General features: G+C 32.9%; 10 protein-coding genes and 1 non-coding gene across 11 annotated transcripts; 4 read left to right on the top strand and 7 right to left on the bottom strand.

The window, feature by feature from the left end:
* Positions 1 to 858: 858 nt before the first annotated feature.
* On the bottom strand, positions 859 to 1,859 carry PPL_08682 (uncharacterized protein; the record flags this gene model as incomplete). Its single annotated transcript, XM_020579489.1, has 3 exons — positions 859 to 1,052; positions 1,107 to 1,557; positions 1,629 to 1,859. The coding sequence occupies 3 exons, from the start codon at positions 1,857 to 1,859 to the stop codon at positions 859 to 861; spliced, it is 876 nt and encodes a 291-aa protein (XP_020430164.1).
* A 768-nt stretch (positions 1,860 to 2,627) lies between these two features.
* Positions 2,628 to 4,522, top strand: PPL_08681 (uncharacterized protein; the record flags this gene model as incomplete). Its single annotated transcript, XM_020579488.1, has 4 exons — positions 2,628 to 3,331; positions 3,789 to 4,023; positions 4,094 to 4,221; positions 4,486 to 4,522. The coding sequence occupies 4 exons, from the start codon at positions 2,628 to 2,630 to the stop codon at positions 4,520 to 4,522; spliced, it is 1,104 nt and encodes a 367-aa protein (XP_020430163.1).
* Positions 4,523 to 4,657: 135 nt separating this feature from the next.
* timm16 (presequence translocated-associated motor subunit) lies at positions 4,658 to 5,675 on the bottom strand (the record flags this gene model as incomplete). Its single annotated transcript, XM_020579487.1, has 4 exons — positions 4,658 to 4,780; positions 4,933 to 5,039; positions 5,128 to 5,215; positions 5,661 to 5,675. The coding sequence occupies 4 exons, from the start codon at positions 5,673 to 5,675 to the stop codon at positions 4,658 to 4,660; spliced, it is 333 nt and encodes a 110-aa protein (XP_020430162.1).
* Positions 5,676 to 6,217: 542 nt separating this feature from the next.
* On the top strand, positions 6,218 to 9,255 carry ap1b1 (adaptor-related protein complex 1; the record flags this gene model as incomplete). Its single annotated transcript, XM_020579486.1, has 7 exons — positions 6,218 to 6,251; positions 6,399 to 6,640; positions 6,729 to 7,166; positions 7,383 to 7,803; positions 7,984 to 8,671; positions 8,705 to 8,843; positions 9,046 to 9,255. The coding sequence occupies 7 exons, from the start codon at positions 6,218 to 6,220 to the stop codon at positions 9,253 to 9,255; spliced, it is 2,172 nt and encodes a 723-aa protein (XP_020430161.1).
* Positions 9,256 to 10,205: 950 nt separating this feature from the next.
* On the bottom strand, positions 10,206 to 10,618 carry PPL_08678 (uncharacterized protein; the record flags this gene model as incomplete). The annotated part of the gene is made up of 2 exons (XM_020579485.1): positions 10,206 to 10,311; positions 10,389 to 10,618. The coding sequence occupies 2 exons, from the start codon at positions 10,616 to 10,618 to the stop codon at positions 10,206 to 10,208; spliced, it is 336 nt and encodes a 111-aa protein (XP_020430160.1).
* Positions 10,619 to 10,693: 75 nt separating this feature from the next.
* Positions 10,694 to 13,583, top strand: mbtps1 (membrane-bound transcription factor peptidase; the record flags this gene model as incomplete). The annotated part of the gene is made up of 3 exons (XM_020579484.1): positions 10,694 to 11,142; positions 11,228 to 13,301; positions 13,554 to 13,583. The coding sequence occupies 3 exons, from the start codon at positions 10,694 to 10,696 to the stop codon at positions 13,581 to 13,583; spliced, it is 2,553 nt and encodes an 850-aa protein (XP_020430159.1).
* A 259-nt stretch (positions 13,584 to 13,842) lies between these two features.
* Positions 13,843 to 14,229, bottom strand: PPL_08676 (uncharacterized protein; the record flags this gene model as incomplete). The annotated part of the gene is made up of 1 exon (XM_020579483.1): positions 13,843 to 14,229. One exon carries the CDS (start codon positions 14,227 to 14,229, stop codon positions 13,843 to 13,845), a length of 387 nt encoding a protein of 128 aa, XP_020430158.1.
* Positions 14,230 to 14,765: 536 nt separating this feature from the next.
* PPL_08674 (uncharacterized protein) lies at positions 14,766 to 15,646 on the top strand (the record flags this gene model as incomplete). The annotated part of the gene is made up of 2 exons (XM_020579482.1): positions 14,766 to 14,797; positions 15,553 to 15,646. The coding sequence occupies 2 exons, from the start codon at positions 14,766 to 14,768 to the stop codon at positions 15,644 to 15,646; spliced, it is 126 nt and encodes a 41-aa protein (XP_020430157.1).
* Positions 15,403 to 15,485, bottom strand: PPL_08675. The gene has a single exon. It is a non-coding gene; the product is annotated as a tRNA-Leu (tRNA).
* Positions 15,647 to 16,448: 802 nt separating the features above from the next.
* On the bottom strand, positions 16,449 to 20,934 carry PPL_08673 (uncharacterized protein; the record flags this gene model as incomplete). Its single annotated transcript, XM_020579481.1, has 7 exons — positions 16,449 to 16,571; positions 17,432 to 18,741; positions 18,801 to 19,060; positions 19,468 to 19,885; positions 19,952 to 20,105; positions 20,172 to 20,452; positions 20,877 to 20,934. 7 exons carry the CDS (start codon positions 20,932 to 20,934, stop codon positions 16,449 to 16,451), a joined length of 2,604 nt encoding a protein of 867 aa, XP_020430156.1.
* A 1,316-nt stretch (positions 20,935 to 22,250) lies between these two features.
* Positions 22,251 to 23,918, bottom strand: PPL_08672 (uncharacterized protein; the record flags this gene model as incomplete). The annotated part of the gene is made up of 1 exon (XM_020579480.1): positions 22,251 to 23,918. The coding sequence occupies one exon, from the start codon at positions 23,916 to 23,918 to the stop codon at positions 22,251 to 22,253; it is 1,668 nt and encodes a 555-aa protein (XP_020430155.1).
* Between the last annotated feature and the right edge of the window lie 499 nt (positions 23,919 to 24,417).

Raw genomic sequence — 24,417 nt, 5'->3', positions numbered from 1 at the left:
TAGTTATGCCAGTTGCAGCTCGTCGTTATGCCAGTTTCCTCTCGTAGCTATGCTGGTTTCCTCTCGTCGTTATGCTGGTTTCCTCTAGTCGTTATGCCGGTTTCCACTCGTAGTTATGCCGGTTGTCTCTCGTCACTATACCGGTTTCCTCTCGTAGTTATGCCGGTTCCTCTCGTCACTATACCGGTTTCCTCTAGTCGTTATGCCGGTTTCCACTCGTAGTTATGCCAGTTGACTCTCGTCACTATGCCGGTTTCCTCTCGTCACTATGCCGGTTTCCTCTCGTCGTTATGCCGGTTTCCTCTCGTAGTTATGCCAGTTTCCTCTCGTCACTATGCCGGTTTCCTCTCGTCGTTATGCTGGTTGTCTCGTTACTATGAGGGTTGCCTCTCGTTGCTATGCCGGTTTCCTCTTCGTTACTTTACCGGTTGCCTCTCGTCGTTATGCTGGTTGCCTTTTGTGTATTCAACAACTAATAATAATCAAAGCTAAAGACATAATTTAATAAAATTTAAATAAATATTTGATATTATTTTTTTTTATTTTTTGCAGAGTTCTTTAATGTTATCGAGTTGAGAAAAAACAGTATGTAAAGTTGATCCTAGCTGTTCTTCAGGTTGGGAGTTGATGTAATCCAGCACCAAAAAGATGACATCTTGTTTCAAGATTTTCTTTGGAATACAAATATTAAGTTTCGCACAATTCAGTCAGAACTGGAACTGTACTTCTTGATATGGTTATCCAATGAATCATCTTGCACTTTTTGTTTCTTGCGTCAGAGAAACGAAGGATTGTCGAAAGAGAAGGAATGGAATGCCTCCATAACTATAGTTGGATTTCTTTTCACCACTCAACAGCTTAATTAGCTTCTTTCCATGATGCTTCAGCGTCTGTGCAAATAGAAGTGTTGACAGACCACGTACCTCTTTTACTGATTAAGGTATCAATCTGATCAGACAGCAGAGAATAGAAAATAGTATCCTTGAGACCAGGGCTTTTCTTTAGAAGGGTTTCAATCTTTACAACGAGTTCATCTCTCTCCTTTGTTGGTTCTAAAAAAATATGATTAGTTTTATGAATAAAATATAACTATATAGTTTACTTACCAACTACAACTGCTTTAACTTTGCCTGGGTTGTTGCTGAATTTCATATTGATATCTCGAGCGATATACCCTTCAACAGAATCTCGGAAATCTTCAAAATGCTGACTCAACTCTTGATACTTTTGTCTTAAATTGTTTAATTCTATATTTAATGATTCTATTTGTTGATCTTTATTGTTTAGTTGTTGTTGTAGTTCTGTTACTGTATTATTTAATTGTTGCTTTAGCTCTGCTATTGCATGATCTTTATTGTTTAGTTGTGGTTGTAGCTCTGTTATTGTATGATCTTTATTATTTAGTTGTTGTTGTAGTTCTGTTATTGTATGCCTATGTTTCTTTTTAGCATTTGTCAGTTCCTGCTTGCTTTTTCTTTTTGGATGTGGATTTGAAAGACTGGTGTTTAACTCTTCACAAAGATTGTTTAGTTGTAATATGTTGATTTGATCATTAGGCTTTTTCTTTTTTTTTTTTAAAAAAAAAATTAATAAAAATACAATAGATATAGATTAAAAGGCATACTTACAACTAGCATTAATAATGATCGAGTTTTAGGTAGTTTAAGACATTTAAGAATATTGTTTGGATCGATACTAAACTGTTTTGAATATCTAATAGCAGGAGAATCTTCTGAAAACTTATGCATTAACTTTTTATAATCCTTGTTTTCATTAATACTACAACTCTCATACTCTAAACTAAATATATTTGCAAGTGTAACCCAGTCTTCTCTGCTAGGACATCTATATTCGTTCATTGTTCACAATGCTTAAAAAAGGAGTAGTGTGCTAATCGATATACAACTAACAAAGCTTTGATAACAGATTAACGTAAAGGTGTCTACAGATAAACTAAGTAAACAAATACAAAAAAAAAAAGCAAATAAATAAATAAAAATTAAAAAAAATAAATGAATTACAAATCGTTGTTTACATAGTTAATCTTTTTTTTTTTTCTGCATTAACAACAATTGCAAACTTCACAATCATAAGAATTACTTTTTTTCTTTTTAATATAATTTAACGCATAAATTAAAAAAAGATCGATATATTATATTTTTTTAATTTATTTTTATTTTTATTTTTATCTAATATCATTCAAACCTTCAATCCAATAAATTAGTAATTAGTAGTCTTTGTTTTAGATATAAACAAAAATAATCAAGTATATACTCTACTTTTTATTGTTTATTTTGTGAATATTATAATAATAATAATATAGTTATTAGTAGAATAATGTTTGATATCAAAGAAGATCTTCTGGAATCATATAATTTATTGGATTGAAGGTTTGAATGATATGAGAAAAAAAGTATAATTTCCAAGAAATTGAAATTTAACCACATATAATTTTTTTTTTAAAAGGTTTGTTTGTGCATCTGCGAATTGAGTTTTAATTATAAATGTTTATCGCACGAAAATCAAACAATCTTAGATACTTTAACCAATTTATTATTAACAATTTTAATAACTCATTCTGCACAATCACACCCACCACAACATCAATAAGAACGACAACGATAACGATGCCTCCTATTAGAAGTAAATCAAAGAATTCCACCACTAAAACAACAACAACAACAACAACACCTTATTCAAAGAAAACAATTGAGGAGAAGCCAACTGAGAAGACTCCTGCCAATAGAATGTATTATGACCAATACGAATCACCGATCGGTACCATCGAATTCTATGCCAACGACAAGAAGAAACTTACACTGATCAGTTTCTATCCAAAGTATGAGAGCACCGATGAGATGAATACCAACGAGACTACCGATTCTTTCAAGAATGAGTTGGTCGAGTACTTTGCCGGTGAGAGGGCGGACTTTGAGACACCGATCGACTATAATGAAGCGACCGACTTCCAAAAGGGTGCGTGGAATGCATTGCTCGATGTCAAATATGGTGAGACTGTTTCCTACTCTGAGATTGCCAATAAAATGGGTACTGCTCCACGTGCTGTTGCCACTGCGTGTCGTCTCAACAAGTATCCTCTCATCGTGCCATGTCATCGTATCGTCTCTGTCAGTGGTGAGGTAGTTGGTTACATCGGTAAAGGTGGTATACCAAAACAACATTATCTCTATGCCCACGAACAAAAATACCTTAAATCACTCACCTCCAAAAATGACAAAACAAAAACAACTTCAACAACAACAACAGCAACAACAACCAACAACACTACAAAAAATACAACATCAACTAAAAAGACAACAAAAACAACTAAGTAATAATAATTATATATTTCTTTTTATTTGTATATATGTAAATAATTAATTGTTATGTTATTTGTTCCAATTACGAAAGAAATATATATATATATATAACTTCAAAAGACAACAATATATCTAATAGGGTGAGGTAAGATGTGACCTCGTTGTGTTTAATATTTTTAAAAACACCACAACACACTTTAAAAAAATTACCCCAATTAATTTGAACACACAAAGCAAACTCAAATTTACTTAAATATATTTACTTTTTTGGAAATAAATAACTATCTCTATTAAATTCTTATTATTTATTGGTTTTTTTAAAAGTAATTTGATTATTATTTTAAACTTTTAATTAATTAAATAAAGTAATATACTTTTTTTATCTTTTACATTTTATCATTAATATTTTTAAATCTTTTAAAGAAATATTTATTATTTTTTGTTTATTATTTATTAAATTTCCTAAAGAAAGAAAATGAAAGTAGTTATTGCAGTGGATGGAAGTGATTGTTCAACTTTGGCAATCACAGAGTCATTTAAAATGCTAAAGACAGAAAGAGACACCATCGATATCATCACGGTGATAGACGAGCAATCCATACCGCAAGAGGATTTGGTAGCACCCATAGACAATCTCAAGGAACTACAAGAGATTGCAGTACAAATACTTGAAAGAGATCAACAACAATGTATAAAGAAAGGTGTATGTTTTTTAATTATAATTCATAACATAACATTCAATGATAACTAAAGTCCAAATTCAATATAAATAGTTTAGAAATACTACAACGAAAATACTGTACGGTGATACTAGAGAAGAAATCTTAAAATATATAGAGGAGCATAGTACACCTTTAGATATGATCATCGTTGGTTCCAGAGGATTGGGTATATTCAAAAAGTATGTACACTGTATAATACTATTAAAATGAAACTGTTTAACAGTTTCTAATTCTGTCATATATTAATATCTGCTGCTGATAATGTATAGAATTATGCTTGGTTCCGTCAGTGAATATCTAGTGCATCATTCACCAATTCCTGTATTCGTTGTTAAGCATCATGTGAATCAACCTATTTCTACAACTCCAATGATATGATTATGACTATAATTGATAAATGATAAATGATATCACTTATCAAATTTGATAATAATATAACATAGCGCGATATGTTATACAACAATTGTTCCAGACTTATAATTAGTTAACTATAATAAATATACAGATCAACCATTGTAAATACATATATAAGTTGATTTCTTTTCTTTTGTTTGTTGTTTTTACTATTATTATTTATTAAAAATTGATATTACTATTATTATTATTTATTATTTACTATATCTCTTTTCCAGATTTTATAGCTTCTTCTAAACAACTCTTTGCACCAATAACTTTATTCTGTATAAACTTTGATCCACCATCCTCTGGGTTATTTAAATCTAATAAAACTGCATGTCTCTGTAAATTCATAATGATTGATTCATTCATTGGTTGATGATCATCAATTATTAGTATTGTGCGCTCGCTTATTTATAGTTTAGATAATCTAAACACACGTAAATCTAATATATAGCTACCTTTGTAATTTCTTCTATAGTCAGTGTCTGTACATTATCTAAACCTAAAATCTTTTTCGCTTCGATTGGTGTCATTGTACCTGAAAATGATTCAGACTTTGCAAAGTCTGATGCTGTTTTTGCACCTGTAGATTCAGCTCCTATTTATCATTATTGAATATCTAATTAGCTATTATTATTATTCACAATCATCATGCACGATGATAAACCTATCAACTTTTAACATACTTGCAATAGCTTGTTTATATGCCAATGACAATGATCTTACGAACACAGTACCGGTTGTAATCAAAAGATTTGCAAATATCTTGAGAACCTAAAATAACATTAAAAAAATAATGAATTAGATAATAATAAACAATAATAACAAATAATGATGATAGTTCATACCATGTCTATCTATATATAAATGTTTGAATATGATATTTTAATAAATGTATATTAATATTCAAACAATCGAAAAAAAAAAAATTAGTTAAAAAAAAAAAAAAAAAAAAAAAAGCTTTTTTGACGAATGTTTAGGTATTAAAAAAAAATTGGCAATCAGTTGATTATTACTATTTTATTAACTTGTAGCAAAATCTAATTTATTCTCTTTCAAGAGAATAAATCAATTGTATTGTTTTGTTTATCTTTTTATTATTTTATTTTTTATGAGATTATATCAATTTTGAACAAATAAAAAAATATTTTTCTTTATTAAATGATTCTAATTTTTTTTTTTTTTAAAAAAAAATATCATTCAGCGAATGAATAATTACATCAAGATCAATCATGTATGTGTAACCTATTTAAACATATTTATAAAATTTCATTGTTTAAATCAAATAAAACACCTTGCAAGCACCAACAAGTTCTTTTGAAAATTTTTTAATTTTTTTTTTTGATTTTTTCAAAAACTTTTTTTGTGTTAATTATTATCACCAAAACACAATTAAAAACTAAACTAATAATCATACTGGTTGTAGTTACCTTTTCTTTTTTTTTTTTTTTTGCTTTGAAGATAGATTTAATTCATCAAAGTTAAATTAGTAATATAAATATATAATTGTATAATAGATAGACATAAAAAAGAAAAAAGATAACTTTAAACAAGATAACATAGATAATATATAGATAGATAGATTCAGACACTATTCAAATTTAATAGTAGATATATATATAGTTAAAAGAAAATGTCTGATTCAAAATACTTTCAAACAACCAAGAAAGGTAGGTTTCAATCGATTTACTTTATAATAGTCATTAGTATAGCAAAGATAAAGTGAGGAGTGAACATACAAACAACATCAATTAAAAAAAAAAAAAAAAAAAAAAAATGGTTATGATTAAAAATAATAACATTGTAACTAGTTAGAAAGTTAAGATAGAAACTGAAGAAAGATAGGATAGATAAATGGATATATAGATAAATATATATATATATCGATAGATTGCATAATAAAAGTACTAGATTTCTAATCATTAATGTTGTATGAAATGAATGTTTTTTTTTTTAGGTGAAATTCATGAATTGAAAGAAGAATTACTCTCACAAAGAGAGGATAAAAAGAAGGAGGCTGTTAAGAAGGTTATTGCAGCAATGACTGTTGGAAAGGATGTCAGTATGTTGTTCACTCATGTTCTCAATTGCATGCAAACCAACAATTTGGAGTTGAAAAAGTTGGTCTATCTCTATGTTATGAACTACGCAAAGAATCATCCAGATCGTGCTATCTTGGCTGTAAATACATTCCAAAAGGTGAGTTATCTTGATGATAAACTTAAACAACACATCACATTCACACATAGATGTACATCTATTAACCTAACGTATATTATTATTATAGGATGCATCTGATCCAACCAATCCATTGATTAGAGCTTTGGCTATTAGAACGATGGGATGTATCAGAGTCGATAATATTACAGAGTATTTGTGTGAGCCATTGCGATTCTGCTTGAAGGATCAGGATCCATACGTGCGTAAGACCGCCGCTGTCTGTGTTGCAAAGCTGTACGATATCAACCCAGAGTTGGTCGAGAATCAGGGATTCCTCGATATTTTGAACGATATGCTCGGTGACTCCAATCCAATGGTGGTCGCCAACGCCGTCGCCTCGCTCACAGAGATCGACGAGGTCAGCAAGCACGAAGTCTTTAGAATCCACGGTGGCAATATCAACAAGTTGTTGGCCGCGCTCAACGAGTGCACTGAGTGGGGACAGGTCTTCATTTTGAATGCACTCTGTAAGTATAATCCACGTGACTCGCGTGAATCCGAGTCGGTATGTGAGCGTGTCGCTCCACGTCTGCAACACGCCAACTCTGCCGTTGTGTTGTCCGCCGTCAAGGTGCTCATGAAGTACTTGAACTACGTGCAACAATCGGACTTTGTCAAGCTCTATTGCAAGAAGATGGCACCACCCTTGGTGACACTGCTCTCGAAGGAGCCAGAGATCCAGTTCCTCGGACTGCGAAATATCAACTTGATCGTGCAGAAGCGTCCAGAGATTCTTCAGTACGAGATGAAGGTGTTCTTCTGTAAGTACAACGATCCAATCTATGTGAAGATGGAGAAGTTGGAGATCATGATTATGTTGGCCAACGAGAAGAACATCGAGGAGGTGCTACTGGAGTTCAAGGAGTACGCCACTGAGGTCGATGTTGAGTTTGTAAGAAAGGCTGTTAGAGCTATCGGTCGTTGTGCTATCAAGATCGATCGTTCTTCAGAGCGTTGCATTCAGGTGTTGTTGGACTTGATCCAGACCAAGGTCAACTATGTCGTGCAGGAGGCAATCATCGTCATCAAGGACATCTTTAGAAAGTATCCAAACAAGTACGAAGGTATCATTGCTACACTGTGTGCCAATCTCGAGTCACTCGACGAGCCCGAAGCAAAGGCATCGATGATTTGGATCATCGGTGAGTATGCCGAGCGTATTGACAACGCCCACGAACTGCTCGCTTCGTTCCTCGAGGGCTTCAAGGATGAGAACAGTCAGGTGCAACTCCAACTCTTGACAGCCATCGTCAAGCTCTTCTTGAAGCGTCCCAAGGATGCTCAACAAATGGTTCAGACCGTCCTCTCATTGTCCACACAAGAGTCGGACAATCCTGATTTGCGTGACCGTGGATTCGTCTACTGGCGTCTGCTTTCCACCGACTTTGAAGCTGCCAAATCCGTTGTTCTCTCTGAGAAACCATTGATTACAGACACCACCTCGCAACTCGAAGAGGGATTACTCAACGAGTTGATCTCCAATATATCGACACTCTCATCCGTCTATCACAAACCACCCGAAACCTTTGTCGCCAAACTCAAGGGTCTCTCCAAGCGTGGATTCCGTAAGGACGACGACGACGAAGAGGAACCAGATTACATCGATGATGATAATGAGAATCAAAACAATGGAAATAGACATCATCAACAACAAAATCAACAACAACAATCACTTCAACAACAACAACAAACTAGATCAGGTAATCTCATTGATTTGGATCTCTCAGATCTTGGTGGTGCTTTGCCACAGACTTCCAGTCCATACAATAGCATGGGTGGTGGTCAACCATTCTCACCACAACAACAACAACCACAATTCAGTGGCAATCCAAACGACCTTTCTTTCTTAAACTCTGGTGGTGCCGGTGGAGCTCCACAAGTGCACGTCAACAAGCAGATCCTCCTCGGTCAAGACAAGGGTCAAGGAATCCAAATCAGCGGTGCATTCGCACGTTACAACGGTCGTCTTTCACTCGAATTGACACTGCTCAACGTCAGCGGCAGTCAGATGCAAAAGTTCAAGATCCAATTCTACCAGAACAGCTTTGGTATTTCACCGATCGAATCGATCCTTCAGTGCGGAGCCATCGAGAATGGCCAATCGCTGGACGTCTCGATTCCACTGCACGCCAAAGATCAGCCATCACAACCGCTGGCCGAAGCCATCAAGATGGCCATGATGGTGCTACCCTCACAAGCTAAATTCTACTTCCAAATGAACCTTCCATTCCACCTGTTGTTCACAGAGCAAGGACAACTCGACCGTGAAGCGTACCTCTCCATGCGAAAATCGATCCCAGAGGCCAACGAAAAAGACCAGAGACATTCAAATTCAACTGCCCAACTTTGATCCCGACACCATACTCCGACGTTTACACTCAAAGAACCTTTTCGAAATCGTGCGAAAGAGAACACAAAACCAAGACGTATCGTTCCTCTCCTGTAAGACCGAAAACTCTGTATACATCTTGGCGGAGCTAACCTTCACCGTTGGCCAACGTGTTGCCAGACTCACCTCAAAATCAACTGTAACCGAATTCACCCCACTTTTCGAACATACCATCGATATGTTAATCAACGATGTCAACTATTAACTGATCAACAATCTCAAAAAAGAGAGAAAAAGAAAACAAAAACAAATCAAAAAAAAAAACAAAAAAAAAACCAATTATTGTTGTTCATCAAAACATATATTATTATTATATAAAACAAAACAAACAAACCAAATTAAATAAATTAATCAATCTTCAAAGTTCAAAGAAAAAAACAAACATATGAGTTCTCTCTTTACAAAATGATTTATTCCAAAATATTTGTTTTGCAAAAAAATAAAATAAAAAAAAACAAGATTTATTTAAATAAAATAAATTGCAAAATTCTCATCCCAAAAAAAAAACAGAATAACAAAAAAAGAAGAAAAAACATCACATATTAAAAAAAAAAATAGAAAAGAAAACAAACAACTGTTTGATAAAATTATAATAATTAAGATCTTTTTTTGTTATTACACTGAAATTAAATAATATAATTAAATAAAGCAAACTATATAGATATAAATATAGATAAAAAATAAATCAAAAATAATAATGATAGAAAGATAAGAAAAGATAATAATAATTTAACAAAACAATAGTAGAATAGATTGATCAATATTATCATACACAGATTAGCATAATAAATCAAATTTATGATTAGAGGAAGAAGAAGAAGTAGTAGTCATAGTAAATAGTAATAATTTGAGTTAAATCATCATCAATTAGAAAAAAAATGAAACTTAAACAATATTTATATAAAAATAAAACGAGGTTTTATATTTTATTATTTTATTTATTTTATTTTATATCAATAGTTTTATCATATAGTAATAGTAGTAGTATTAGTAGTAGTAATAGTAGTTTTAATAGTATATATAGTTTTAATAATAATAATAATAATATTTATAGTAATAATACATTTAATAATAATAATAATAGTAATGAAGAAGAAATAATATATCAAATAAATAGTCAAAGTTTTGAAAGTAACAATGAATACATTGTTATGTTTAATAAGTATTACGATCAGAAAGAGCATTATAGTCTGATAGAATCGTTGTTGGATGAGTACAGTAAGAGTGATCTGCTGCAGTGGCAAGTGATACCGAGAAACAACTCGGCATCGAAATTCCCATCGGATTTCGCTCTGGTTTCGATCGCGTCGAGCGACCAGCAGTTGTTTGTGAACGTACTCGATAAGCTGCGTGCAAACAGCTCGCTCGTCAGACACGTCGTGCCGGAGCGGCGAATCTACGATGCGCTCAAGGGCTGGCAGACCAACAAGAACGACGGCTTGAAAAAGTCGCACTCCATCAGCGAGTTGCTCGTCGACCCAGACAATCTCGGTCGCAAGCCTCAGGGCAGATTTCACGATACCATTCCCGATATCGATGACTTTACTAATATGAACCGATTTGCGCATCTCGATCAGGACCTGGCCGACCAACAGCCGTTCAGCCGGAAGTTGCAGTCGACAAAGAATGTGCAATCGGTGGAGATGCTCGGTGCTCACGTCCTCTGGGACAACGGGTACACGGGCAAGGGCATCAAGGTGGCGGTGTTTGACACTGGTCTCTCACGGGACCATCCTCACTTTAGAAACGTAAGGGAAGCGATCGATTATACCAACGATGAAAAGTCGGACGATGTCATCGGTCACGGCACTTTCGTAGCTGGCATTATCGCGAGCGACTACGAAGGATGTCCGGGATTCGCGCCAGACGCCGAACTCTACATCTTCCGTGTCTTTAACAAAGACAAACTGTCATTCACCTCTTGGTTCTTGGATGCATTCAACTATGCCATACACATTGGAATCGACGTACTCAATCTCTCTATTGGTGGACACGATTTTATGGATCGTCCATTCGTCGATAAAATCTATGAAATGAGCGCAAACAACATCGTAGTAGTATCAGCAATTGGAAATGATGGTCCAACTTATGGGTATTTATCTTTTATATATAGCTATTTTTAATATTAGTAAATCATTTTTATTAATCAATCAATTGATCATTTATTTTTTTTCCAGAACATTGAGTAATCCAGCTGATCAATCGGATGTTATTGGAGTTGGAAGTATCGATTCATTCGATAAACTATCGACATTCTCATCGAGAGGAATGACAACTTGGGAGTTACCTCATGGATACGGTAGAGTTAAACCGGATATCGTTACCTACGGTAGTTCAGTGCTTGGTAGTAATCTACCAAAGTTGGGTACAAAGTGTAGAACTCTCTCTGGTACCAGTGTTTCTTCGCCGGTTGTGGCAGGTGCTATCGCGCTGCTCATGAGTAGTGTACCACAGGATCGCAGACACCTCATCAACCCCGCCAGTATCAAGCAGGTGCTGATAGAGTCGTCGCAACGTATTGGCGATGCCAACATATTCGAACAGGGCAATGGCAAGTTGAATCTGGTCGATGCCTTCAAGATGCTCCAGCGTTACACTGCCAAGGTTTCATTCTCACCGTCCTCCGTTGACTTTACGGACTGTCCATACTTTTGGCCATACTGTTCGCAGCCAATCTATCACGACGGTCTGCCAACCATTGTCAACGTCACCATCATCAACGGTATGGATGTATCGGGACAGTTTATCGCACCACCCAAGTGGATACCCGGAAAGAATGGAAATCTGCTACACGTTGGTTTCAGCTATCAGGAATTGCTCTGGCCGTGGACCGGTCATCTGGGTCTGCACTTGTCTGCCACCAAGGCAGCTGCCAACTTTGAGGGTATAATAGAGGGTTTCGTACAGGTCAATATCACTTCACCGCCACGTCTCGGCGAGAAACAGCCAAGATTCCAATCGATGATGTTGCCGGTTCGTGTCCAGGTTATTCCGACACCACCGCGCGCCAAGCGTATCCTCTGGGATCAATATCATAGTCTGCGTTATCCATCTGGTTTCCTGCCAAAGGATGCACTCGATATGGACGAGCCATTCGATTGGAATGGTGACCATCCACACACCAACTTCCGTGCGATGTACCAACGACTTCGTGAGTCTGGCTACTTCTTGGAGGTACTGAATTCACCACTGACCTGTTTTGATCCTAAATCCTATGGTGCCCTTTTAATTGTTGATCCGGAGGAAGAGTTCTTCCCATCAGAGATTAAAAAGATCGAGGAGGATGTAAGAGCCAACGGTTTGAATCTCATTGTTTTCGCAGATTGGTACAACGTCCAGGTGATGAACAAGATCAAATTCCTTGACCCCAACACCAAGAAGGATTGCACACCTGTGACTGGTGCCTCTAATATTCCGGCGCTCAATGATTTCCTCTCGAATTTCGGTATCTACTTTGGTGACACCATCTACAACGGTGAGTTCACTATTGGCAGTCGTACTGGCTACTACTCATCCGGTACCAGTATCGTTGGTTTCCCAAAGGGTGGTCGTCTTTTGTACACTACCCTCTCTAATTTGAATCGTCAAATCTTGATGTCACTCTCGGGAACGGCAAGAGTACCGATTCTCGGATTCTACCAGACTCTCTCCATGGAAGATGAGCTGAGTAGCACCAGCAGCGAGGAGGACCAGAATCCAGGAAAGATCGTAGTGTTTGGTGATTCTTCGTGTCTCGACGAGGCAATACAAAAGGCAGGCGCTAGATATGTCGACGACTGCTACTGGTTGCTCGATAACATACTTCAGGTGACTCAGGAGGGAAAGGACTTAAATACACTGTTCCCTGGACTCACTCAGATCGAAGGTCACCTCTTGCCATACGAGGGTAACGATAGAACGAGTTGGTCACTTCCAAAGAGACCGAGCGATCTCTCAGAGATGGAGAAGCTCTCGCAGGTCATGCATAGCAAAGATCTACAGGGTGACATGTGTAGCTCTCATCCATTCCAAGTGAACGAAGATAAATTCTACTGGGAGAGTCACCACAAGTATCATAATCTCTCATGGAGCAATCGTGCTCACGTCTTACCATCGGAGTATCCAACCTATCCTCCAGACACCAATCACAACATCAATCCTCAATATCTTTATCCTTACATATTAATTATTTTGGCACTAGTGCTGTTATTGGCTCACTTCTTTAGAAAGAAACCAACAAGACAACAAGCTAGATCAAGTAGTGAAGCTGTTGTATAAATTTAAACAATCAATTGTTTTTGTAATTAAAAATTAAATAAATTTATTGTAAAAAAACATAATCATAAATTATAATCGAATATATAAATTCTTAATGTTTAATAGTGTGTACATTCTCATAGAAATCAAATAAAAATTTACAAAGAGAAAAACCTGTGATATAGGTGATGGTATTTTCTCTTGGACATCAACCAGGTGTACAAAAGGAACTATTGGAATTACACACCACAATTTCAATTTTTATAGCAGGAGGCAGTAGCTTTTAAAGTACAATAACAACATTGGTCTGGAGGACAACAGGTAGAGGTTAAAGTAATTGATATTCAGATAGCAATAGTTTAAAATATTATTAAATATTTGGAATTTCTAAATTATTTTATAAATTTTTAATTTGTATGTACATGGTAGTATCTATAATTTGAATTAATATAAACATAATTATAATAAGATTTTGATTTTTGGAAATAAAATTATAATAATATGAGTTTATTAATTATTTGAATAAACTCATATTGAAAAGAATATGATTTTAATTTTAGAGAGCATGAACACATTGTGCGTGACCACCAATAACTAAACAGGATTGACCGTGTGGACATGGTACGATGCCACAATTTCCATAAGTGTAGCAACCAGGTGAACAAGGAACAATTCCACAATTTCCAGAAGCAAAAGCACACGCTTGGTTTGAGTTGCAAGCTGGGCAGTGTGTTGGAACTACACATTGAGCATGACCACCAATTACCAAACAGGATTGACCGTGTGGACAAGGTACGATACCACAATTACCATATTTATAGCAGGCAGGGGTAGCATTTATAGTACCATAGCAACCACGGTCTGCGGGGCAACCAGTGGTGGCACAAGTAGAGGCCAAAGTAACTGAAATGCAGATAGCAAGTAAAGCAATGATTTTCAACATTTTTAACTATTAAATATTTTGGAAATTCTAATTAATTTTATAAATAATTAATTTTTTTGTTAATGAATGTAAAAATGATTTTTTTTTAATTCCATTAAAAAACAGATAATCTATTATAAAATAAATTAATTGTCTTCTTTCTTTCTAAAATTAGTTTATTTATTGGTTGTTTGAAATGTATATTAGATTTATTTAACATATTTTAATTTTTTGTCCCAAAAGTTAATAAATTATGGTTATTTTTATTCATTAAAATACAAATCCTTCTCAGTACTAGAATAGAATAGAGGTTCCAATTAAATAAAGATTATTTTTCAATTATTTAACATATACAGAATATCTGTACAAATTGAATTGGATTGAGTTTGATAAACAATTTTATATAGTCATCTTTAAACTTTTAAAAAACCGTTAAATAAAATTAATGGAAATTCTAAATATATATTTTGAGTAGTATTTATTTATTAAATTAACAGATAATCCACTGTAAAATAAAATAAATTAATATTTTTAATTTCTAAAAATTTCTTTATTTAATGGATATACATGTACAACTTTACAAAACTGAGTAATTAAGCCACTTAGAATTCTAAGCGGGTACGTGTGTAAACCACTCGTTGTTCACCTTTTTTTTTTTTTTTTTTTTAAAATTATCCTTGTACTACCATTACTGATAGTCAAGGTGTAGAGCTTGATATTACCCTACAGTTCGTGTTTTATTTATTTATTGTTGGAGCAGTTCAGCCACAGGCCGGCTGAGGTGGCCATCATTTTGAGAAAGGGATGATGTTCCCATTGATTTGGTTTGGCAGACTGAGTATTTAAGCCACTTAGAATTCTAAGCGGGTACGTGTGTAAACCACTCGTTGTTCACCTATGATAAGCCTGCTAGTTATTGTCGGTGTCAACTTCATGGGGTCCAAGATAGTATTGAATACTAGATTAGTACGTGTTGCGCTCCTTTCAAGTCGGAAAAATTTTTGTCGATCCCACGACCCTAAGTCCTCTATGGACTACTAATGGACAAACTTGGCCAAAGAGGCTTGGGCTTGTTCACCTATTATAAGCCTGCTATATCTCTCGGGTATTTATACTCTTAGTTTACCATCGGTTGGAGGGCTTCGTTGGATGACAAATTTTATTGAATCCGCAAGCGGGCTAGGTTAGCTAAAGTGTACTCTGTGGGATTTGAACCCACGCTTCCGAAGAAATCAGTGCCTTAAACTGACGCCTTAGACCAACTCGGCCAAGAGTACTTTGATGAATCAAAAATTAAATATTCTATTTTTATAAAGCTCCCCTTTTCTACCTCTTTTTCTTCAGGTCTGTTATGTCAAGATATGCGTACGCGTATATCCCAGTCTGGCCAAGTGGCAGCGACGCTTCTTACAGGCAGGAGTTTGCTGAACCTGCTTAGACGCTAACCATGAGGAGTGGAGACCTACATGCCCGCCCTTGCACTCCAATAGATTAACAATTGGATGACCAAAGTTCTTAGATTCACCTACTAATCTACAAGAGCAAGGAAAAGTTTCCCATTTACCGAGAACGCCGAACCGATGGAGCCAAAATCCAAACCTGTGCTGTGTCTGACCAATCAAACCCATAATAACCATCTCAGGCTAAGCAATTAGCCAAGCCAAACCATCTCAAACCATCTCAATACTAAGCAATTAACCAATCCAAACAATCTCAAACCATCTCAACCATCTCAGGCTAAGGAATTAGCCAAGCCAATCCAAACAACCTCAAACCATCTAAATACTAAGTAATTAACCAATCCAAACAATCTCAACCATCTCAACCATCTCAACCATCTCAATACTAAGCAATTAACCATTCCAAACCATCTCAAACTAAGCAATAAAATCCATTTGAGTATTCTTCAAGATATGTGAATACTTCAACATATTTTTATAAACCTATCATATAAAGGATCATTCACAAATTCACAGGGGAAACTCTCAACTGGGAGTTGGACATCCTCAGTGGAGATGAGAAGCAAAAACGAGCTACACTATAACGTAATAGCTATCGTACTGCACCAGGTCTGGATTCTCCACTGCAAACTCCCTCATCACACCCACCAACTTCTATCACGCAACAACATTAACAGACTAGCTAAACTAGAATACCACAAACTAATCAGAAAATCAAAACAAGACTTCGGTCGAAACAACTCAAACATTCAATAATATCAATCCAAATGGCTGAAGAATCTAGACGAATTCAAACTCATCTGGAACCACCAAACCTGGAACTTCCCAACTCCATCCCACCTCACTAGCAAATAAACAAATAAAAATAAAAACCATTTTAGTATTCTTCAAGATATGAGAATACTTTAAAAAAAAAAATAATTTTTAATAGGTTCTAGGATTTAAGTATTAATAAATAAAAACTATTTAAAATATTAATTAATTAAATGATGATTAATATTCACTTAAAAAATGAAATGATTTTCAATTTAAAAGCAAGATAAGAGAGTTAACAAATTGATTTATTTGTATCAACTTGAAAAAGAATAATTCCAATAAGATAATTATTAACAATCTTTATTGTATAATCTTTATTTTATTATCTTTTTAAATATTATCATTTTCATTGATATTTATTTGTTTAGAAATAAACAAGTTTCATTGATAATACCACCCTTATTAGATATTCCATCAGTTGCAATCGATCCTGATCAACTAAGAAGATACAAAGAAGAACTACAAAGAGCAATGGTACTCCCTTTAGTTCCAGATGACGATGAAGATTTATAAATCAAAAACCATATATAATTGGAATCATTACAAAATTACAACAATTACAACACAATTACAATAAATACAATCAAATAACTTTACAAAATTGTAACATCAGATAAATCAAAATAATAATTAAAAAAAACAAAAGACACAGCGTCTGTTACAAAATTAATTTTATTTTTAAAGAAACAATCTATAGATTGATTGAAACACCAATAATTTTATTCTATTTTTGTTCCCAAGATTTGCTCAAGTTTAGAGTGATGAAATATCTTGGCAATTATGTTTACTGAATCATCTATGCTTTCATTGTCACCATAGATTAAATAATAATTTTCATCCAACTTTCGAATAGTTTGGAAATGAATAAAATTTCCAATAATGATATTGGTTATTGATTTGATATTGGGAATGGTGATATTGATTTTAGGAGTTTTAAGAGTTTTTACTGATGAAGGTACCCACTGTAATATATTATCATTGAGATAATTAAAACCAAGATCTAGAAATTCGACGGTGTTTGGTAGTTTAACTTGTGGTGTTCCATTGTCGAATTGCGAAAATGCCACTTTTCTTAATGAACATGGTTGATCGGTATTACCATCTCCACCAAAGTCAATTATCTTCTCACCTGAATTTGTCCAATCTAATGAAAGATAGATGTTTTCAACACCTGATGGGAGAGTTATCATTGGTTCACTTGAATTTCCAGTCATTGATAATGTTTCGATCTTTACGTTTGATGGAATTGAATGTATAATCTTATTTCGATATTGAAACATCTCCAATTGATATTGTAATGTTTCTGGGAATATTTCATCGATCTTAAATTGACACTCATCAAGGTCAATGCTTTTCAAAGATGTGGGCATTGTTCCTTTCAATATCGTTCTTGGTAATAAATATGCTAAATATTCTAGAGTTGGTGGGAGGTACTCGAGATTGAGTATAGTATCTTCATTAACATCATAGGAAAAATAAACATAAAGGTTTTGAAGGTTGGGGAGTGATGATATCGCTTGTAACCATGAAATTGGTAAACATGTTGCCACCGGATATTGTTGATCTCCTAGGGTTGGTGGTAATTGATCCTCAGATGGATGACTATTAAGAGATAAACATTCAAGAGACAATGGAAGTACTCCTGGTTGCATTTCATATCGATAGTTATTGCTTTCAAGAGAAAATTCTAGCAATCCATTTGGAAGTACACCCGGTTTAATTTCGAATTCATAGTAATTGAGATGACATTCAAGTAAACCATCTGGGAGTGCACCTGGTCGAATTTCACCTTGACAGCGGTTGAAAGTAAATTTAAGTAAACTAGCTGGAAGTACACCTGGGTGAATTTCATAATGATAGTTATGAATAGCAAATTCAAGTAAACTAACTGGAAGTACACCTGGTCGAATTTCATATTGGTAGCTACTACAGCTGTATATAATAAGTTTACTCAAACCTTCTGGAAGTAAACCTGGTAGAATCTCTTGTTTGAAATCACTGTTGAAAAGTAACTCTTCTATTGAATTGGGAAGTGATTCTTTAATAAGTGGTTCATTGAAATTACTAAATCTAATGGTTTTGATTGACTTTGGTAATCCATATTTCAATGTGCTACAACCTTTCAACATTGTTACTGATTGTGATTCTGATATTAATTGATAGAGATACTTCAGATCATCTTCAAATAATTCATATGCAATACCAATTTCGATATTTGAAACATTGTTGGGAATACTATTTAGTTTTCTAATATCATCTTTTATTAAAATAGTCAGTTTTAAAACAAAATGATCTTTATAGAGCTAAAATACTTACTAAAAAAATAATAATCGCAATTTCTATAATCTCTATCGCCAACAAAAAGTGAACTAACAGTCTTTGATTGAATTGATTTCTTAAAGATATTATTATATGATGGTAATTTGAAATGTTTATGATTTTTTTTCGTATCAGTGCTATTAAGTGCAAATAATTTGATACGATCAGAGTTGAATATTAAATATTTATCTCTTTCGTTGTACCATCTCTTACAAACTAAACTGAAACAAATGCGATCAATGTTATCATACACATAACTAATAATTTTATTTAATATTAAATGTGATAGATTTACTATTTTATCTGTTTGATTATTCATTATTTAATTAGAAAAATATCAAGATAAAATGTTTGGGTTTCAAATTTTGTTAGAAAAAAATGATCATTTTTTACAAAACAAAACTGGCTCTTGCTTGTAACCATAAATCGATAAAATAAAAAAAAACCACTCAGATCACATTTAAACAAGTGCAAAACCAAATAATTCAACAAAATTACAAAAAAAAAATAAAATTTCAAAATTTTTCAAAATTTTTTACAAAAAAAAATTTATTTAAATGTAAAATTTAAAAGTAAAAATCAAGTTAGAACTTTATTTTATTATTCTCTAAAAGCTTTTTTCATTCCCAGCTGAATATCAATGTTTACAATATAGTTAACAAACCAAGAAAGCCAAATCCAATTTTTCTTTTGAGCCCCTCCATGCCTTTTCAAGCAATGGAATTTTTTAATTCTCCCAAAATAATTTTCTACAACAGCACGATTGGAATTGATAAAAGAATTTTCTGCTTTCTGTTCTGGTGTAAACGGAACTTTGACTTTCATAGTTTTGTTTGGGTTTCTTATTGATGGCTCTTTCCTTGACAATTTCTTATTTGGTGCAAAAATTCTATTTCCACCAATATAACCCTTGTCTCCCAGCATCCAATATGACGGAGATAGTAAATGATCAATTTCATTCCCAATAGACGAGTAAATACTGGCATCATGTTGACTACCAGGAAATGGACCTCTTAGTGATAGTAGTTCCCCCTTCAAACCTACTACAGCTTCATATTTATAGCCATGTATTTTATGTTTTGCTACAATTTTTAATTCTTAAAATTAGCTAAATAAAATTATTAAATTTATATATTTATAATACATACTACAATATAATGATTTGTACAAATATCCATCAATAGGTTTTGGGATTTGTAGAAGGGTAGTATCAACAGCACAGTTTACAAGTTTAGTTTGAATGGCATCACCAGAACCAAAAGAATACTCTTTAATGACCAAGTTATCTAGAATATTTGGATTCTTATCATATAAAAAGATTAATTTAGTTATGATTTTAGAAATAGAAAAGTTAAATTTATTACTTACTAATAGAACATCTTCTTTCAACTTATTTTTAAGTACAATATTAAATGCCACGAAACAATTGTCAACCCAGGTCTTAAAAGTTCTAACTGAGACTCCAAAGTTGACAGCATGTATATCTAATGAATTGTACTGCCTTAAATATACCAAGAACCAAAGTAAATGTTTTTCTTGAATTTGAAAATGATCTTTAATCATAGAATAGAGGTGGTCAAATGTTGTTTTGCTAACACCACAATAAATCTCTAATGTTGATAGATAAAATTTATATCTATAATAGTATTCTTATTTAACATTTTTCTATATTATTATTTAACTATATACTTAAATAAATAAATACTTGGTTGTTTGTTTCACTTTTGTGAAGCTTCTATCGATATTATAATTTATTTTCACTCACGAATACTAATTAACACTTATTATTTTCATTCTAAATTTGTAGTTTAATTATTAAGATGATAATCTTCGATCTAACATGGTGATTTAAAAAAAACTAAAGTATATCAAAAATATATACATGCAAACATTGAAATCTTAATACATTTTCATATCTTTTCTTGAAAAAATTTCATATTACCACACAAATTCAACACAAGTAAAATTTTTTCATTATGGGTACCCCATTTTTGCACTTCAACCCAAATATTAGTATTGAATTCGTATATCTTTTCATGAATAAAAAAAGTACACTCATTAACCCCAATTTACCATCATTGACATAGTTTTTTGCTTGAAACCAAACACAAACATTTTTTTTTGCAGGCATTCTTATTGCCCTATTGAGAAATAAATAATGCACTTATTAATAATTAATACACTATTATTAATAAATTAATGTACGCAAAATAATTTGAAACTCCACTAGCTGGGATGGCTTAGATGATGGCTTCTTTAATAGACTTTAATCACGAAGTGAACTAGAACTTCCAAAAAGAAGAATTGTAAAGGTTCCAGTCCGATTGGAAAACGTAATGAAATTGTTCAAGTTCCAATTATTAAAGAACGATCAGTTCTTCGTGGTTGAGTGCCAATGCGTCAAGGCCAACTTGGGAGTGACCTCCACTGTGTCTAAAAAACAAAAACTATATTAAAAATAATAAAATAAAGTTCTAACTTGATTTTTACTTTTAAATTTTACATTTAAATAAATTTTTTTTTGTAAAAAATTTTGAAAAATTTTGAAATTTTATTTTTTTTTTGTAATTTTGTTGAATTATTTGGTTTTGCACTTGTTTAATTAACCCCACTAATTTTTAATTTTTACATTTTTCACAAAATTAATGCGCAGGCGAAAGTTGTTGGGAGCCAGTTTTGTTTTGAATTAAAAAAAAAAAAAAAAAAACAATTTTAAAAAACAAAAATTAATTAAAAGAAATTATTATTTATTTACAAAAGTATTTGAAATTGGTAAATCCACAGTCTCGTGTAGATACTTGAGTGTCTCCAGATGTCCATTCACGGCAGCTAGTATCATTAGGTTCTCGGTGGGATGCCTATAGTTTAAGATGAACATTAAAGTATCCAGATTCCCACTTCTGACAGCATTGGACTGTTCATGATCTCAGGATTTTTTATATAATATTCCTCTTTTACGTAGCTGGGGAAACAGTGATCTCAGAATCGTTCAATATCTGCTGGATAATGGTGTAGATTATACTGAAAGTGCAATGGACAATTGTCATAAACTTTCTATATTAGAATATTTACATTTTAATCGATCAGAAAGATGTTGATCAGAAGCACTGGCAAATGCAATTGAAAATGAAAATGTTCAAATCATCAAATTCCATTTACAAAATAGAACTGAACATTTAGATACAAATTATAGTCTATACGATGTAGATAACCACAAAAGGTTTGACTATCTATCTAGACTTAAACTAATAAAACAATATAATCTTTAAATAAAGAAAATTTAAAACACTCTCTTAAAAAAAAACAATTCTGTCGATCAGTACATCATCGAATTCACCGAGATCCTTTCTATGGCTAGGTTTCTTTCTAAAAACAAAAACTTTTAAAAACTAAAATAACTATAAGAATACAAATACATGAGATTTATTTTTAATTTATAGATGAAATCTAAAGACCATATTGTTTTATAAGTTTAAGTCTGGATGGATAGTCAAATGTTTTGTTGTCTTTTAAACTTTGTTGCGAATAATCCAAATATTCATCTGTACTATTTTGAAGAAGGAATTTGATAATTGGAACATTATTCTTTTCAATTGCACTTTTCAATGTTTCTTTGTCAGATTTCAAAGATTGGGTATAATATAAAAACTTAAATATTGAAAGTTTATGACAACTTTTCAATTCTTTTACTGAACAGGTTTCACCATTGGCATGAAGATATTGAACGATTCTGAGATCACTATTCTCCAACTTTGATGCATATTCCAATGAATTCGATGGAAATGGAAGACTTGTATTATCACGAATCCATTCGATCACTGGTAGATTTGCTTGACGTATTGCATATCTATAAGCATACTGTGAACATTGTAGAGTTGTATTGTCTTTGAACCATTGAAGTGCACTGATATCTTTATACTTGGCAAAGAAGTCGATCGAGTTAGTTGGAATATCTAATTCTTTTTTATTCTGAAAAAGATATTTGAATGTCTCGAAATGAACATTCATTGCAACACGTTTCATTGTATCTTTTCGACAACCTTCAGTTCTGTTTTCATTAAGGAATCTGACCACTTCAACGTGTCCGTTTACTGCTGCCATGTGCATTGCTGTAGATGTGCAATTAATATGATGTTTACTGTGAAGTTGTTTGAGAAACTCTAGATCACCATGACAAGCAACAGCATCCATTGTAATACTACTTAACTTGGCAGTCGTATTCTCAACTAAATACTTAACTAGTTCAATCTGACCATTCTTGGCAGCTTCATCAATCAACGTATTTGGAAGTTGTTGCTTGGTGTTCTCCATGAGGTATTTGACTATAGCAAGATGACCTTCAACTTGTTCATTAACTCCAACTACTTGTTCAACAATGTCACTGTCGCACTGTAACTTCATGTTCTCGTGTAGATATTTGAGTGTTTCCAGTTGTCCATTCACAGCTGCATTTAATATTAAATTATTTGGTGTTTTCGTTTGTTTCTCTTTATCATTCAAATACTTTATAATTTCAAGATTTCCACTACTGACAGCATTGAAATATGTGAGACTCGCAGGTCTTTCTGATCTATTCTCGTAAAGCCATTTGAATACTTGAAAACTACCAAGTGCAACATTATTCAATACTCTTGAACCTTGTGATTTGAACCATCGCGGTGCTTTATTATGAAGGAATTGAATGATCTCTAGATTATTCATGTAGTGATCCCTATTGACGTAAAGAGTATATTCTAATTCATTCAATGGGAATAACTTTTGAATGAACTCTAAAACATCTAGATTTCCAACATCGAATGCATTCCTCGATGAATCTAAATATAATTGTCTAAACTTTCTGATTGTATTCAAAACAATGCGACCTTCCTCTATATGATTATTATATTCTATTTTATTTCTAATTAATGTATTGCATATCTGTTTATATCTTTCGATATAATTGAACTTGATCAGCTGATCTGGGAAACAAGCAAGATCATACCAATCACATCTCAATGAATTGATTGCAAGTTGATCATGAATATCTCTAACACTCTGAAATATCTTGTTTCTTAAAACTACTGAATGAAGTAATCTCTTAAATAAAATCGTTGTGTATTCTTTATTTTGTATCATTGTTTGTTTTTTATTGATAGATATTTATGATTAATTTTTTTAAGTCATACAAAGAGGTTTTTTTTGTTTTTTTTACAAAAAAGATTTGATACACATTGATTAAAAGATGAACAGAGTTCACAATAAAGAACTAAGGTAAAAGGTTCTTAATAAAATAAAAAGATAAATAGATAGATTTATTGTGAAGGTATCGAAGGTATTGAAAAGTAAGAATAATATTAAAAAATAAATATTTTGTTTTATTTTTTTTGTTTCTTGTTTCTTGTTTTGCTTCTTGTATTGTATCTTCTTATCTTGTTGCTTATCACGATTTCTTTTTTTTCCAAATTCCCAAAACTGTAAGGATCAGCAATTTGGGAATCTGAGCATTTTGGCAAAAAAAAGTGATTGTTTTTTGGTAGTTTTTGCACAACTTTTTTTTATTTTTTTTTTTTTATTGTTTTTTCATACATATATTAAATATATTTTATACCTATGTTTAAAATTATTTCAATTATAT

This window comes from Heterostelium album (assembly GCF_000004825.1).
Source record: "Heterostelium album PN500 unplaced genomic scaffold PPL_scaffold9, whole genome shotgun sequence".
NCBI lineage: Eukaryota > Evosea > Eumycetozoa > Acytosteliales > Acytosteliaceae > Heterostelium > Heterostelium album.
The sequence above is the reverse complement of the archived record's forward strand: the minus strand, read 5'-3'. Positions and strand labels throughout refer to the sequence as shown.